The 14,247-nt window shown below is 44.2% G+C and overlaps 1 protein-coding gene across 1 annotated transcript in view; it reads left to right on the top strand.

Moving 5' to 3' along the window:
* Positions 1–92: 92 nt before the first annotated feature.
* Positions 93–14,247, top strand: part of ARMC2 (armadillo repeat containing 2) — an 85,541-nt gene continuing 71,386 nt past the window's right edge. The window contains 3 exon segments of the mRNA XM_023765137.1: positions 93–310; positions 746–818; positions 9,036–9,207. Coding sequence (XP_023620905.1) covers positions 93–310; positions 746–818; positions 9,036–9,207 — 463 coding nt within the window.

Raw genomic sequence — 14,247 nt, 5'->3', positions numbered from 1 at the left:
CTAAACTACTGGATGAAAAGAGCTGACATGTTGTGCCGTGTATTTGTAGGGTGTGGTGTCTCGCTGAAGAAGGTTTTACTTCAAAAGGAAAGATGCTGTCTCCAAATGATCAAAAGTTAGAGAAGCGGGATCCGTTTTATCGATCTTTAGTGGCCAAGCAGAAGACCAGCGCAGAAATCATAAGCGAAGCACGAAATGCATTAAGAACAGTTGGGACCCAAAGGCCATTCACGCCACAGGAAGACCAAAGAAAACTATTTGGACCTGCCTCTTCAAGGACACCAGAAAATAGACCCCCTTCCTGCTTCAGGTATATAACATTTCTCTTTCCTGTACATCCAGATATGTAAGCCACGAGACGACACGTTCCCTCTGACTTCTGCGAATTATACCAATTATATCTCTTGTATCTGTTCAGGGTTCTCAAAGATAATTTTAGGCCTTGGGTCCAAGAAGTTGGCTTGCAATGTTAATAGTGGCTGTCGTGTCTGTTTTATAAAGCAATATGAACTAAGCTTTTAAAAATCATCATCTGCATTTCTTTTCATTATTCAGTATTTTTAATTCTCCTCAACGCAATGAAAAGACTTATGAATAAAATGTTTTAAGTACTATGCTTTGTTAAAATATCTCAAGACTTTTGCATTGAATGCTTTAGTTTGGGGCTAGAGTTAACTAATATAAACTAGAAATAAAAGAAATGATTCTTCACAAACTAATATTTCTGTTCCATCTCCTGTGCTAGCCTCCATGCATCCAATTTTGAGTCATCTGATTCCAGGCCCATTTCCAGTGCACGTCTCAGCCCGCTAGAGCTTGTGAGTATTCCATATCACAAGAGCTGTCAAACGGAATTGGTCAAAAATATTGGTAGAGTATTAGTACATGGATCTAATGCACTAATAATTTAAAATGAAAACAAATTCTTTTATACTTTTTCAAATATAATGGTTAGTATCTAATAAAACATTTTTATTTATCTACAGTTTAATAATAAGAAATTTTAGAAATAGAGTAACCTGGTAAACCAAATGCTTCACAGTATTTTTTAATTCAAAAAACTTATGCAAATATATCATTTTATTTGTAATAGTTATATAAAAATAAAAACATGGACATAAAGAGTAGAGTCAAATATTTGCTACCAAAACAACTCCAGCAGTCTCCCGTCCCCTTCTTCATTCTCCCCTCCCCGGTGGCTCTCACTTTAAGCTCTTTTGGCACATTTTCTTGTTTTGTTTTGTTTTGTTTTTCATCCAAATTTCTAAATAGCACAGGGTCTTGCTGCTCTCTGACTTAGGAGCTCGAGAAATTATCTAATAATTTCCCATTAAGGAAGATGAAGTCTTAACTCTTGTCTATCCTCCCACACCTCCCCACAACACATTCACCCTTTCTGTCCCCACTGCTACTCCCAGTGTAGATATAGCATAATTTTGGCTAGAGCCCTTTCCTCTGATTATATTAACCCTGTTTACAGAGGAGCCTTGAACTAGGAATGATTGATGATCATTTCTTCTTCCCTGCACCCCTGGGATTAATAATTGCCTTGCTTTTTTTTTTTTTTTTTTTTTTAGTTTTGTATTATTACTATTTCAACCCCAAACTCTTCCCCAGTGCTTTAAATCTCCTTCATATATTCAGGCACATTAGGTATTCTGTTGATTCATCTCCTTGGAGAATTTTCCACCCTCCGTCCTGGACCACTTGCCCTGGGCATTTGGAGCACAGCTGGCTTCTCCCTCTTAAGCTGGAGGTCCTGTTTCCTGTATCCCAAGTCATCCTCTTTCTTGATTCACTGTCGATTTGGTGGAGCACTCCCTCCAATAACTTCCTGAGAAGGGGTGTATGGGAAGGGAATTATTTGAGACCTCAGTTGCTGGGGTTTTTTTTTCTCTCTCTCTCTGGAAGTATGTAGGATTTCTCTTTGTTCCCAGTGTTCTGAAATTTTATGATAATGGGCCTTTGCTTTAGTCCATTTTTATCCATCCTGCTGGGCACTTCAATGAGGAATCAGCTCTGGGAAATGCCCTTGAACTATTTTGATATGTCTTCCCCTCTTTTATGTTCTGTTTACTCTTTCTGGAATTCATTGTTTGGATGTGGGATCCTCTGGATTGGCACTTTAATTTTCTTATTTCCTCTTTTCTGTTTCTCATCTTTTTTTAGAAAAGATGTTATCTTCTAGTCATTTTATTGAGTTCTTTTCATTTCTGCTATCATATTTTTAATTTTCCAAAAGCTTCCCCCCCCCTTTAAATTATCATTTAAAAAATACATAGCGTTCAGTTCTTGTTTCATAGTTGTAGCTTCTCAACTGCATGTATTAATGATAGTTTTGATTTTTCAGTTGTTTTCTTCTCCCTTTAAAATTTCTGTTGCGTGTGTGTGTGTGTGTGTGTGTGTGTGTGTGTGTGCGGCTTAAACAACAGAAATTTATTTTCTCACAGTTCTGAAGATTAGAAGTCTGATGTCAAGGTGGCAGCTGCGTCGGTTACTTCTAAGGACTTTTTACTGACTTGTGAATGGCCGTCTTTCCCCCCATGTCTTCACATGGTCTTTTCTCTGTGTCTTGATGCATTTTCTGTTTGTTTGGGTTTGTTTTTCATATGAGAGCTCTCCTCAGATAGCTCCTGCTGCTTGCTTGCTGCCCTTATTTGAGAGTGGAAGCATGTAGAATGGGTTGGTCAACACATAGGTTATACCTACCCACACCCACATTTATTATTTTTAAAATATATTTTTATTGATTTCAGAGAGAGGAAGGGAGAGGGAGAGATAGAAACATAAATGATGGAGAGAATCATTGATCAGCTGCCTCCTGCACGCCCCACATTGGGGATCTATCCTGCAACCCAGGCATGTGCCCTGACTGGGAATCAAACCGTGACCTCTTGGTTCATAGATCGACACTCAACCACTGAGCCACACCGGCTAGGCCCCACACCTACATTTACAGGAGAGGGATCTGGCTGGGCTGTGTTGTTTATGAAACTCCCAATGGCAGTATCTTTAGCGCTTTCCTTGAGGGCTAGTTAATTTTCTGTAGAAGTGTCTTCTAGGCTCTTGCCTGGAGGACAAAGGTTGGTTCTAACTTCCAGGAATCAGGTAGAAGAAGAAGGTAGGAATGCCTGACATTCAGTGTTTAAATGTTCCATTAATATCTATGCTTACACAAAGTACCCTGGCCATCAACTGTGCCCGAGTAGCCTGATTCAGAGCTGCTGTTTTACCGTCTTGAGAGAACAAACCTTCCATCTACTCCTGGGCTGTAGCCTGATTATGTAGAGCTGGGAAAGAGTTGCACAGACCTGCAGCCACTCCTTCTGATTTTAGGTACCCCTCCCTCTGCCCCTGCTACTGCAAGTACCAGCGACACCAACTCCTCAGACTTTTATGGAATTGGAGTGTCACTCAAGCTGCTTCTCAGTTTTTGTCACTGTATATGTGTGTGCATGTGTGTGTTTGTTTTTGGTGGACTGTTTGAAAGTAAGTTTCAGACATTGTAAGACTTTACCCATAAAAATTTGTGTGCATCTCTTATGAACAAGGATAGTCTCCTATATAACCACAGTGCTATCATTGCGTCTCAGAAAATTAACATTACTCAGTAATATAATTTAATGTATAGTCCATGTCCAAATTACCAATTGTCTCAAAATGTATCACATAATCTTAAAGTACTCATCAAAATGCCTTTGTGAAGAAGATTATATTTGTTCTTATATTGCAGATGATGAAAGTAAGATTCCAAAATAGTATGTGTGAACCGATATGCAATAAATATTTTGCCAGTTACTATTGACATATGGCTTCTTGCACCTACAACCTTGGGTACTACTGGGTTTTGAGCCAACTACAGTAAGAGGACCTCACCTGGGCAGTCCAATGGGTCCACCTGGTTGTAGAATGGCTCTCTATTCTATAATTCTGTCATTTGACTCCTATTAATCGTTTTTAATATTGCTGTAGTTTTTTAGGATTCACTCCATCCCTTCCCCCACTCTTTCATAAAAATTTGTATTTCTAGACTAAACCTGGTCCTTGTCAAACTGGTACCATTCTGAGACTGTGGGGTTGGGTGTCAGACAGAGATAATGTTGGCATTGCCTCTGTTTAGGGTCATTGAAGTTAAATTTCTTTCCTGTAGAATGGTCGGGTGCTAGGTGCAAAGTGAAAATGGGCTAAGAAATCTCCATGTTAAGTTACGTAACTCCTTTAGTTTGAAATGATTTTGTTAATAGTGGATTATGTAAGGGTCTTAAGTATAATTCATTTTAAACAATAAAGTTTGGAGCTCCCAGTCGAGAAACTCTGAAAATGGGGCCTCATACTACCTGCCCTTTGACAAAGGGAGGAATAAGGGGAAATAAGAGTGGGAGGATGGAGAGGGGATAGAGAAGACAGGATAAAGGAGGAAGGTGGGGGTAAGGTATCTAATAGTTAGAGGATAAACTTGCCCAAAGAATTTATAAAGTCCTAACCAACTGAATTTCACACTATTTGGATCTAGGACACTTTCTCAGGCTTGTTTAATAACTCCTCAACCAGCACTCAGACAGAAAAGAGGGATCCAGAGAGCAACTCTTTCCAGCGCCTACATTTAACACATCAGCTCAACTCTACACTTGCACACGTACCCTCCTTCTCTCTGTTTCTCCCCCTGTTTGTCTGTGGGCTGACTGCACTCCGAAATGACCTGGGCTTCAGAGAGTGATGGGAAAATGAATGCTCCTGGTCCTGGCCACTGAGGCCTTGGCTGGCTGGTCTGACCAGTGTTCCCATTAGCACGAGTGACCTTTTAAGACAGGGGAAAGCCTTGCAACGTAGTCTTCCCTTAACATTTACATGGACCTGCGCTGTAGGAATGCCTAGGCACACCTTTGTCCCTTCTTAGCAGCCCTCCACCTACCCCGACAGCTCTGAGACCAGGCTGCTGTGTGGTGGCAGCTATTCCTGGTTTCATTCTGCAGCTCTGGTTAGCTGGTATTCAGATTTATAGACGCAGGGGCAGCTGCTCTCATGCTTTGATTGTAGAAAGTAGGAAAAGGCATGGGACCATGTGAACAAATAGGGAATTGTGTCTTTCTTCACTATCACTGTCAAAACAGAATTCTCCTGGTGTCTCCCAACCTTACAAAGCCTTGTTATTTAAGTTCCAGGTATTTTTATTAAACTTTTTATTGACATACAGAAAAGACACAGATCCAAAGGTGCAGCTTGATAAATGTACACAAGCTCAGCACACTCGGTAAGCAGCACTCAAAGAAAACAGACCATTGCCAGCCTTTCAGACACCGCCTCCCCATGGTCACTGCTGTCCTCACTGCTCACAGCACATGTTAGTTCGAGCCATAATTGGTATATTTTACTAGAGGCCCAGTGCACAAATTCGTGCACGAGTGGGGTCCCTCAGCCTGGCCAGTGATCGGGGCCCATTGGGGCTGGCTGGCCGGGGGTTTGGGGGGAATGGGAGGTTGGCCAGCTCGGAGGAGGGGCCATGGGAGGTTGGCTGTGGGAGTGCACTGACCACCAGGGAGGAGCTTCTGTGTTGAGCGTCTGCCCCCCGGTGATCAGTGTGCGTCATAGCGACTGGTCGACGGGTTGTTCCGGTCGTTCGGTCTAATGGTCGCTTAGGCTTTTATATATATAGATAGGAACCAAACTCCAAGTATTTGGTGAGTAAAACAAAATGTAATATATTTTTAAAAGATGGGGACTAAGAAGCCCATACTTTGAGGTTAGAGGAGATTCAGGGTGAGAAAAAGCAGACTAAGACAAAACAATGTCTTTCACTGTGTCTGGAAGGAGTGGTAGCATTACCTCCGTGAGTCACCTGCTGGGAGAGACAGAAGAGCCCAGGGTACCTGCGAGAGGAAATCATGGTAATAGAAATCATGTCCGATTGGGAATTTTTAATATTTGCTTTCTAACTTCCAAGAGGGGTGTCTAACTTCCAAGAGGTGTGTGTGTGTGCGCGCGTGTGCTGCTGTTTTACAAATTAAATCATAGCAACTTTCTGGGGTGAAATGTCATAGACTCCCGTTCCCAGCCTTCATGTAGAACAGGGGACACCCCATGTTCCCAACTGGTGATCCCAAGGATCCAGGTCAGAAATCAGTCAAGGCCCAAGTGCTGGGAGGAGAGCCGAGCCAGCCAGATCCCTTAGATGTTCTAGGAATTTTGTCTTCTTTCGTTAGGTGGTTCTGTGAAAGTAGTCTCTCAGTCTTCAGCGGACTGGAGCAGTTTTATCCACCAGAAGAAATCTTAAATTCTGACTTTCCAGTGTCCCTGATTATACTCAAGTCCCTGGTTCATGTCATGACACACAACACGGGGGAGGAAGGTTCTCCAGTGAAGACTGAAACTTACTTGCAACCTTCTCTGAATTCTAAAATGCCACGAATTGTGTATGAAAACATTTTTACTGTTTAGCTCTATAAACACCATTTTGCTCTGCAGCATGGAAGACCATTTTGTAGAACCTGACATGATAGAAATTGATGGTTTCTTTAGTCGTTTTCCCTGACGAATTTAAAAATGCTTTACATGTATCAGTTTGTATTTTAAGTAGACCAGTGAGGTGTATGTTTAAATGAGATAAATGATTTAGTAAAGGTCAACAGTAAACTGGAAGTAATTTGTCATTATGCCAACACTGACTAGCGTTGTGCTAGGGAAATCCCACGTTCTATCAGGGAGCAGGGAAGGGGCTTTATCTTGCCATCAGAGGTAATTCAGCTATTGTCCTTTGGGTAAAACTTAGCTTTGCAAAAATATTTTTCCCTTTATAAGATCTTTTATTTAGTGTCCAAAATTTTTAGAACAGTTATGGCATTTGTAAAAAACAAAAACAAACATTTATTTATCTGCATTATTATTATTTGGCAGACTTCTTGGTCTTTGCTTTATATTCAAGGTACCTGCAGAGTACAGACGTTTTGAGATAAGAAAACTTCTTATCTACATTCAATATTGAGATTGTCCTAATGTATCTTATCTTCCATAATAATACCTAAAGCACTTAACTTTCCTATTTTATATGCTTTTAGCTTTTTTTGTTAGTCTTAGTTTCATGGCCTAAGTCACATTCTAATGAATATTTTGCAATACGTTAGGGAGAATAAAAAGTAAAGTGACTATTTATCAAACAAATATAGCAGAATTTATACAGACAAATGAGTGTTGTCTCCTTCAGAAAAGATGCCTCTGAATTCAGGATTTTTCTTCCGAGCAAGGTCGTGTCAGAAGAGTCTTGGCTTTGTGACTTAAAAGTAACTTGGAGCCAAATTCGGTAAATAATGAGTGAGTCACTCACATAGGGAAGGGAGCTAGCATGTCTGGAGCCTCCATAACAGGAATTGTCTATGTCAGTGTCCCTGCAAGAAGGGGACTGCTGTCTCCATTTGATAGCTGGGCAAGTACAGAGAAGTCAATGGCCAGCCCAAGTTCACACAGCTAGGGAGTGGATTCCACTCCAGATCAGTTTGATTCCAAAGTCATTTACTCTTCCTCTATACTATGCTAATTATTTTATTTACCAGTTTTCTAGCTGTGTTTAGAAGAATGTGTCTCTAAAGTCATAACTAATTTTTTATGTGGTTCATGAACTGATTTCAGGTGCAAATGAACAAATATTTTGAGTACACCTGAAACTAATATAAAATAATATTGAATGAAAAAAATATTGAATGTCAACTGTAATTGGAAAAGAAAAAAATTTTTGAAAAATGTCATCATTATTGAAATAAGTAACTCCTTGGAGGGAGAACTCTAGTATAGATGCCTTTGTTCTCTTAATGTATATAAGAAAAACATGTGTTTAAAATTATGTGTCATATATGATAGATGACTTCACCCATTTTTCCAAATTATCTGACTTGAAGTTCACACTGGATTTTTAAAATATTTATTGACAAACCTGTGGGATTGAGAGTCAGTCATTTCACATATTTATGTAAGTGACTTGAGGAACTTGAACTTGATTATTTTTGGTTAGAGACCCCAAAAGCACTACTGCCGTAAGATTGCTCTTTCACAGACAGGTAATTCTGCTAACGTTGGAGGGAGGGAGGACTGACCACCAGCAACACTGAAAGTGGGAGCTTAGGCTTCCATGAGGTTCTGGCCCTGGGTCAGAGGCCACTGCCAGCTGGAGCTTAGATCTGAGGATGCGCTGGGCAGCACAGTGCCTGGTGCTGGTATTTTTAAAAGTCTTTAAGGAATTGGAATTTGCCAGTAATGTTTCTTTTCTAAGGATATCAGCATAGAATTCTAGTGATATGGAAAAGAAGACATGTTTATGTCATAAGTCCAAGACAACTTCTTGCTCTTATGTTTTGTGACTTAAATTAGTTTCTAAAATTTTATATCATTGCCTGGCCAGTGTGGCTCAGTGGTTGAGCATCAACGTGTGAACCAGGAGGTCATGGTTCAATTCACACACCCAGTCAGACACAAGCCTGGGTTGCGGATTCGATCCCCAATAGGGGACCTGGAGGAGGCAGACAGTCAATGAGTCTCTCTCTCCCTCTCTTTTCCTCTCTCTGAAATAAGTAAAAATATATTTTAAAAAAAAATTTATATCATTAAAAAGTACTTTTGTGGAGTCCAAAATGTGTAATGGTCGTATTTATATTCCACATAGTTTTTGACACATATAGGTGCCCAATACATGTTTTCTGAACTGAGTTGAATACATAAATTTGCAACGTATGTTGAATATACTCTCCCAAATGTTTTAGTCTCTCATACAGATAGCTGGCTGCTAGCATGGATAAACTGTTGTTGTTTTTTAAAAACACTACGCAGGATGGTAGTGTAATCAATACAATATATTTGACAACGACAATGAACAAGAGTTATCTATATAACATATTGAGTAAGATGGCCCATGAGACGTGGAGCCCGGGGCGGGGACCAGCCAGGCAGAAAGCCCTGCCTGTGCTCAGTGGGAGGGGCAGGGCCAGCCCCAGGTGCCAGTCTGGTATGAGACACAGAAACTCACGCCAGTCGTTTAAACATTCTCTTTCCAGAAACCGAAAGCCCCGGCATCTCCCACCACAGAAGGGGACCCCGGCCTTTCCTTCCCGAAGCCCCCGGTGGACCCCGTGAAGATGCGAAGGATAAGCAGCGCCCGGGCGCGCTTGTTCCGGGCGGCCTCCCAGGGGGCCCTTCTGCCGGACCGGACGCTGCCTCCCGCCGAGCGTAAGGCCAACTGACCATCTTTACACCTGGGGGCGGGCATGTCTCTCGAATTTGCACACAAAAGCTATTTTTATATCGTATTTTCAAACCCCATGTGATTTTTTTTTTTACATTAACTAGGACTTAGTTAATATTATGCAAAAGCTGGGTAAGAAATATTGTTCACATATTTTTCTGGGTGTTCATAAAGAATACCTAAATATCATAGTTTTCAAAAAACTGTTACTTGGTAGAAAAGGATAGGAGGACAAGTATTTTCTAATGAACGGGTTTATCGAGATTGGATAAATGATTTTAAAAATTAGAGTTTAAGAAATTGTTCATTTCATTAGGCATTTTTAAGACTCATATAATGTCCACTGAGCTTGGGTCTTTGGCAGTACCCCTCCGATCCCATGGGAAAATAGAAGCAAAAGTTGAATGGGGCTTTTCCTGCTGTCGCAGAACTGCTGGCCGGTATCTAAATCTGGGCACAGAGGGGCATTCTAAGGCGTGGCCCCACCAGTTGGCATCATTCCCTGCTCAGGGCATGCTAAGAGTTTTCAAACCAAGGAACAGCGGTGGGGTGACAATCAATTTAGTGGACCACTCCAAGCATTAAAAAAAATGAAGTAGACCAGCATGTAACGGAAATGTCAGGGTGCACTGCAGACAATAGGGGGAATGAGTGCGGCTTCGAGAGACTTTTCCAGCCGCATACCTGTGTGTTCAGGGCCCTGTTGTAAATTTGCTATGTAGTACATTCATATTCAAGCATGTTATACATTTATTATTACTCTCTATGGTCAGAAAAGTCGGGAAACCACTTTGCCCGGGGCCGGTGGACTGGCCCTCCTTCAGTTTAAGGCGTGGTGGAGGGCTGGCAGCAGCCACACGGAGGAGGGACTGAGGATGGACGCCGAAGGCTGCGAGCCTCACTGAGGCGCCTCCTGGTTTCACATACAAGCCTTTCCTTGTCGTCAGCAACATCTAAACGCAGAGCTCATGGGAGAGTCCAGATGTATGACTTCTTGTGAAAAATCTAACGGTCCAGCCACTCCAGGCCCCCTTTCTGTGCAGCCCCCAAGAGAATGACTGGAGCTGGGTGTGCCCACCCTGTTAGCCCCGGATGTGATCTGCTGTTCCCCATGTCGCCCGGCCACTCAGCTCATGTTCCTGTCTGGTTCCTGGGGTCTCCAGAGATCCCTGACATAGCTGAAGAGGTGGCATCAAGGAGAGAAAAGACAGGCAGTGCAAGGTGTGTGTGTGTGTGTCACCCGGTGATGTGGAGTGCAGGAGAGTTGTCCCGCTATGGATGCGGGAGCTGAGGCCAAAGGCCACACAGGCCAGGCTGGGGGAATGGCCCGGCTCTAAGCTGCTTGCAGGGAAAAGCCAGGGCAGGGTCTAAGCAAGGGAGACACACCATCTGCCTTATGTTTCTCAGTGTCGGGGCACATTACAGTCACCTGAGCAACTTTCACAGGCTCCACACTGGGCCCTATAGCAGACCAGTTCATCAGAAGGGAGTGGTAGCTGCAGGAGCAAAGCCCTTGACAGGGTGAGAGGGATGGGATCAAAGTTGGGAGTGAAGGCAGACTCAGAGAGGAGCAGGGTCACTTCTTGTGACCAGGATGGCAGAGCTGGTGTAAGAGCTACTAAATGGCCGTTCGTTGGGTGGCTTTGAACGCGAATGCCGCAGCCACGTTTAACGCTTTTAACTCTTGGAAGCTCACCCTGAGAACCCTGCTGCTTACCGAGCCACTCACGGCTTTGTGAAGGTGCCTGAACAGGCGGATGTGTCACCCACCACCTCGTCTTCTGTGCTTCCCTCATGGCTTAGCTCCTCCCCTCCTGGGCCCCCTGGCTCTTGGCCACAGCACCCCAGTGCTGCTCTGGAAGGTGCCGTGGGCGGCAGGTACCCTGTCCCAGCACCGAGGCCATCTTTGCGCCTCCAAGCTGCCCCAAAGCATGTCTTTGCTGTGGTTCTCTTATCCACCCTGTTTGCAGCGGCCCCACCTCACCATTTCCACCATCCCCTGGGTCTGTGTCAGCACTCAGGAAGCTATGGCAGCTAGAAGGCGTTGTCCCTTTAAAAGCGCACATTGCCCCATCCACAAAAACGCTGTAGCGCTCTAGCCTTGCTGCCACTGTCATCCCAACAGCGGCTCCCTGGGCTGGTTTCAGTCTCTGTTGTGTAGAGAAGGGACCCTCTACTGGGTGATCGTAAATGGAACCGTGTTCACGGAGACGGAGTGGTGTCCCTCCCTTTGGTGTGAAGTCGTTTGCAGCTGACACTGCCACGGGCGGGGCTCGGGGTGTGGTGACAGGCTGGGAATTTCCAATTTACGGAAATGAAAGGTGAAGAGATGTGTGTGCCCGTCTTCTTGGGCCGGCCAGCAGTTTAATTGCTCTGTGTTCCAGGCATGGTTTTTGGCTGGAGAGGGCAGTGTTGCTGACAGCGCCCCGGTTATCCAAGCCGGACAGGGGACGTCAGTGCTGTCTGCACCCTCTCACCCAGTGGTTCTCAACCTGCCTAATGCCGCGACCCTTTAATACAGTTCCTCATGTTGTGGTGACCCCCAACCATAAAATTATTTTCATTGCTACTTCATAACTGTAATTTTGCTACTGTTATGAATCGTAATGTAAATATCTGATATGCAGGATGTATTTTCATTGTTACAAACTGAACATAATTAAAGCATAGTGATTAATCACAAAACAATATGTAATTATATATGTGTTTTCCGATGGTCTTAGGCAACCCCTGTGAAAGGGTTGTTTGACCCCAAAGGGGTCGCGACCCACAGGTTGAGAACCGCTGCTCTCACCCATCCCGGTCATCTTTGCCATCACCAGCCCCTCCTGGGCTTCCTAAATGGGCTTTCTAAATACTGCTTGGGTCTGCTCTCCTGTCCCACCTCCGCCTCACTGCCTTGATCACCTCGGGCCTTGTCCCTGGTCTTCGGCCTTCCTGTCTTGCTCCACCTCACCCTCTGCAGGGGCAGCAAGTGGGTCAACACAAGGTCGCTCGGCCCTTGGAGCAGCCAGCACAGCCTGGGGAAGCCAAGCTCCCACCCAGACATGGCTGTGGGCCGTCTCCCTTTATCTCACCGGACCACAAAAATCATGTTCTGTGTGTGCCATCAGGGATCAGAGGTCAGGAACAAACAAAAATCAGAGTGCGTCATCTTCTTGCTAAAAACCTTCAGAGGGCCCCCTGTGCCTAAAGGAGTGTTTGCCAAACTGAGTTCTAGGGAAATTCTAGCAAAATGTTAATAGCTTTTCCTTGGAAAAAGGGCTCAGTACTGAAATAGGTGCACTCATGTTCTCTCTCCCTCGGAGACTCGCAATACACACGGGCATGTTCAGAGGGTCGGTAAAGCCCATCTGGTAAAGAAAGCGTTTAATTTTCATTCCACCCAGCATTTCACAAGTCGGCTTGGCTATGGAATCTGTCTTTTGGGGAACACAGTTTGAGAAACACTGACCTAGCACAGACGTTGGCAAACTTTTCCTGTGAAGGGCCTAATAGTAAATATTTTAGACCTTGTAGGTCATACAGTCTGTACATCTGCTCAGCTCTGCCCTTAGGAAAAGCAACCATAGATTGATTTGTGGCCAGTGAAATTTGAATTTCATATAATAATCATGTTACAAAACATGTTTTTTTCTTTTGATTTTTACCCCCAACCATTTAAAAATATGAAAACCATTCTTAGCTTGCAGGCTCTACCACAGTGGGAGGTGGGCCAGTTTTGGGGGTAGTTTGCTGACTCCTGGCCTGGGGGATGAAGCCCCCACTCCTTGCATGTACAGCCCTGTTGTGATCTGGCCCCAGCCTTCTCTCAACCCTCCCTGGCCTAGCCCACCCCACAGTCTATGCACCAACAATGTGGAATTCCTTGCATTTCCCCACACCCACCCATCCTGTTGTTCCGAGCCTCATGCAGGACCTGCTGTATAATTTGTGGGACCTAGTGCAGTGATGGCGAACCTACGACACGCGTGTCAGAGGTAACACGCGAACTCATTTTTTTGGTTGATTTTTCTTTGTTAAATGGCATTTAAATATATAAAATAAATATCAAAAATATAAGTCTTTGTTTTACTATGGTTGCAGATATCAAAAAATTTCTATATGTGACACGGCACCAGAGTTAAGTTAGGGTTTTTCAAAATGAGAATGCGGAGCTCTTTGTTAAAAAATTACTCAGAATTTCAAGATGGCAACAGCAAACATTAAGCCAGTACGGGGCCCTTCTCAGCAGGGCCCTGCTCGACTATCCAGTTTGTACACACATGCGGCTGGCTGGGACCCGAAGCTCTTGTTCCTCCTTCTCAGAACTCCTTTTTGCCTCCTGTTAACCCTTCATAATACTTCGCAGGCTCCACCTCCTCTCTGAATCTTTCCCCGACCAACTCCCAACCTCTCAGGACTCCCCCATTCTCTCTGTCACCCTTACCTGGCTTGGACCACCGCACTTGTCTGTACGGCATTTCTCTCTTTACCCAGGTCTGCTTCTCTGTCTCCCCTACTAGACTGAGCAACTTCAGAGGTGAAGAGGTTTTCCTCTCATTGTAGCCAGAGAGACTAAAACAGGATCTGGTACACAGTAGGCGGTAGAAGTGTCTGTGAGCTGGAACCGCTCCTGCAGGGTGATGCCGGCCCATACGAAGTTAGTACAGCGGGCTGCAGAGATTGGCCAGGGAGACGCAGAGCATCGCCCCTCGTGCTCAGCTGAATGGCGGTGCTCCATCGGGAGCAGGAGTGAGCCTCAGGCAGCCTGCACTGTGGTGGTAGCGGCCAGCTCCCCCTAGTACAGCGGTTCTCAACCTGTGGGTCGCAACCCCTCTGGCGGTCGAATGACCCTTTCACAGCGGTCGCCTAAGACCATCCTGCATATCAGATATTTACATTACGATTCATAACAGTAGCAACATGACAGTTATGAAGTAGCAACGAAAATAATTTTATGCTTGGGTCACAACATGAGGAACTGTATTTAAAGGGCCAGAAGGTTGAGAACCACTGCCCTAGTAGATTGTGAAGATAAAGGG

The sequence above is a fragment of the Myotis lucifugus genome, unplaced genomic scaffold (assembly GCF_000147115.1).
Source record: "Myotis lucifugus unplaced genomic scaffold, Myoluc2.0 scaffold_378, whole genome shotgun sequence".
NCBI lineage: Eukaryota > Metazoa > Chordata > Mammalia > Chiroptera > Vespertilionidae > Myotis > Myotis lucifugus.
Note: the sequence above shows the minus strand (reverse complement) of the source record. Positions and strands in the feature narration are given on the sequence as shown.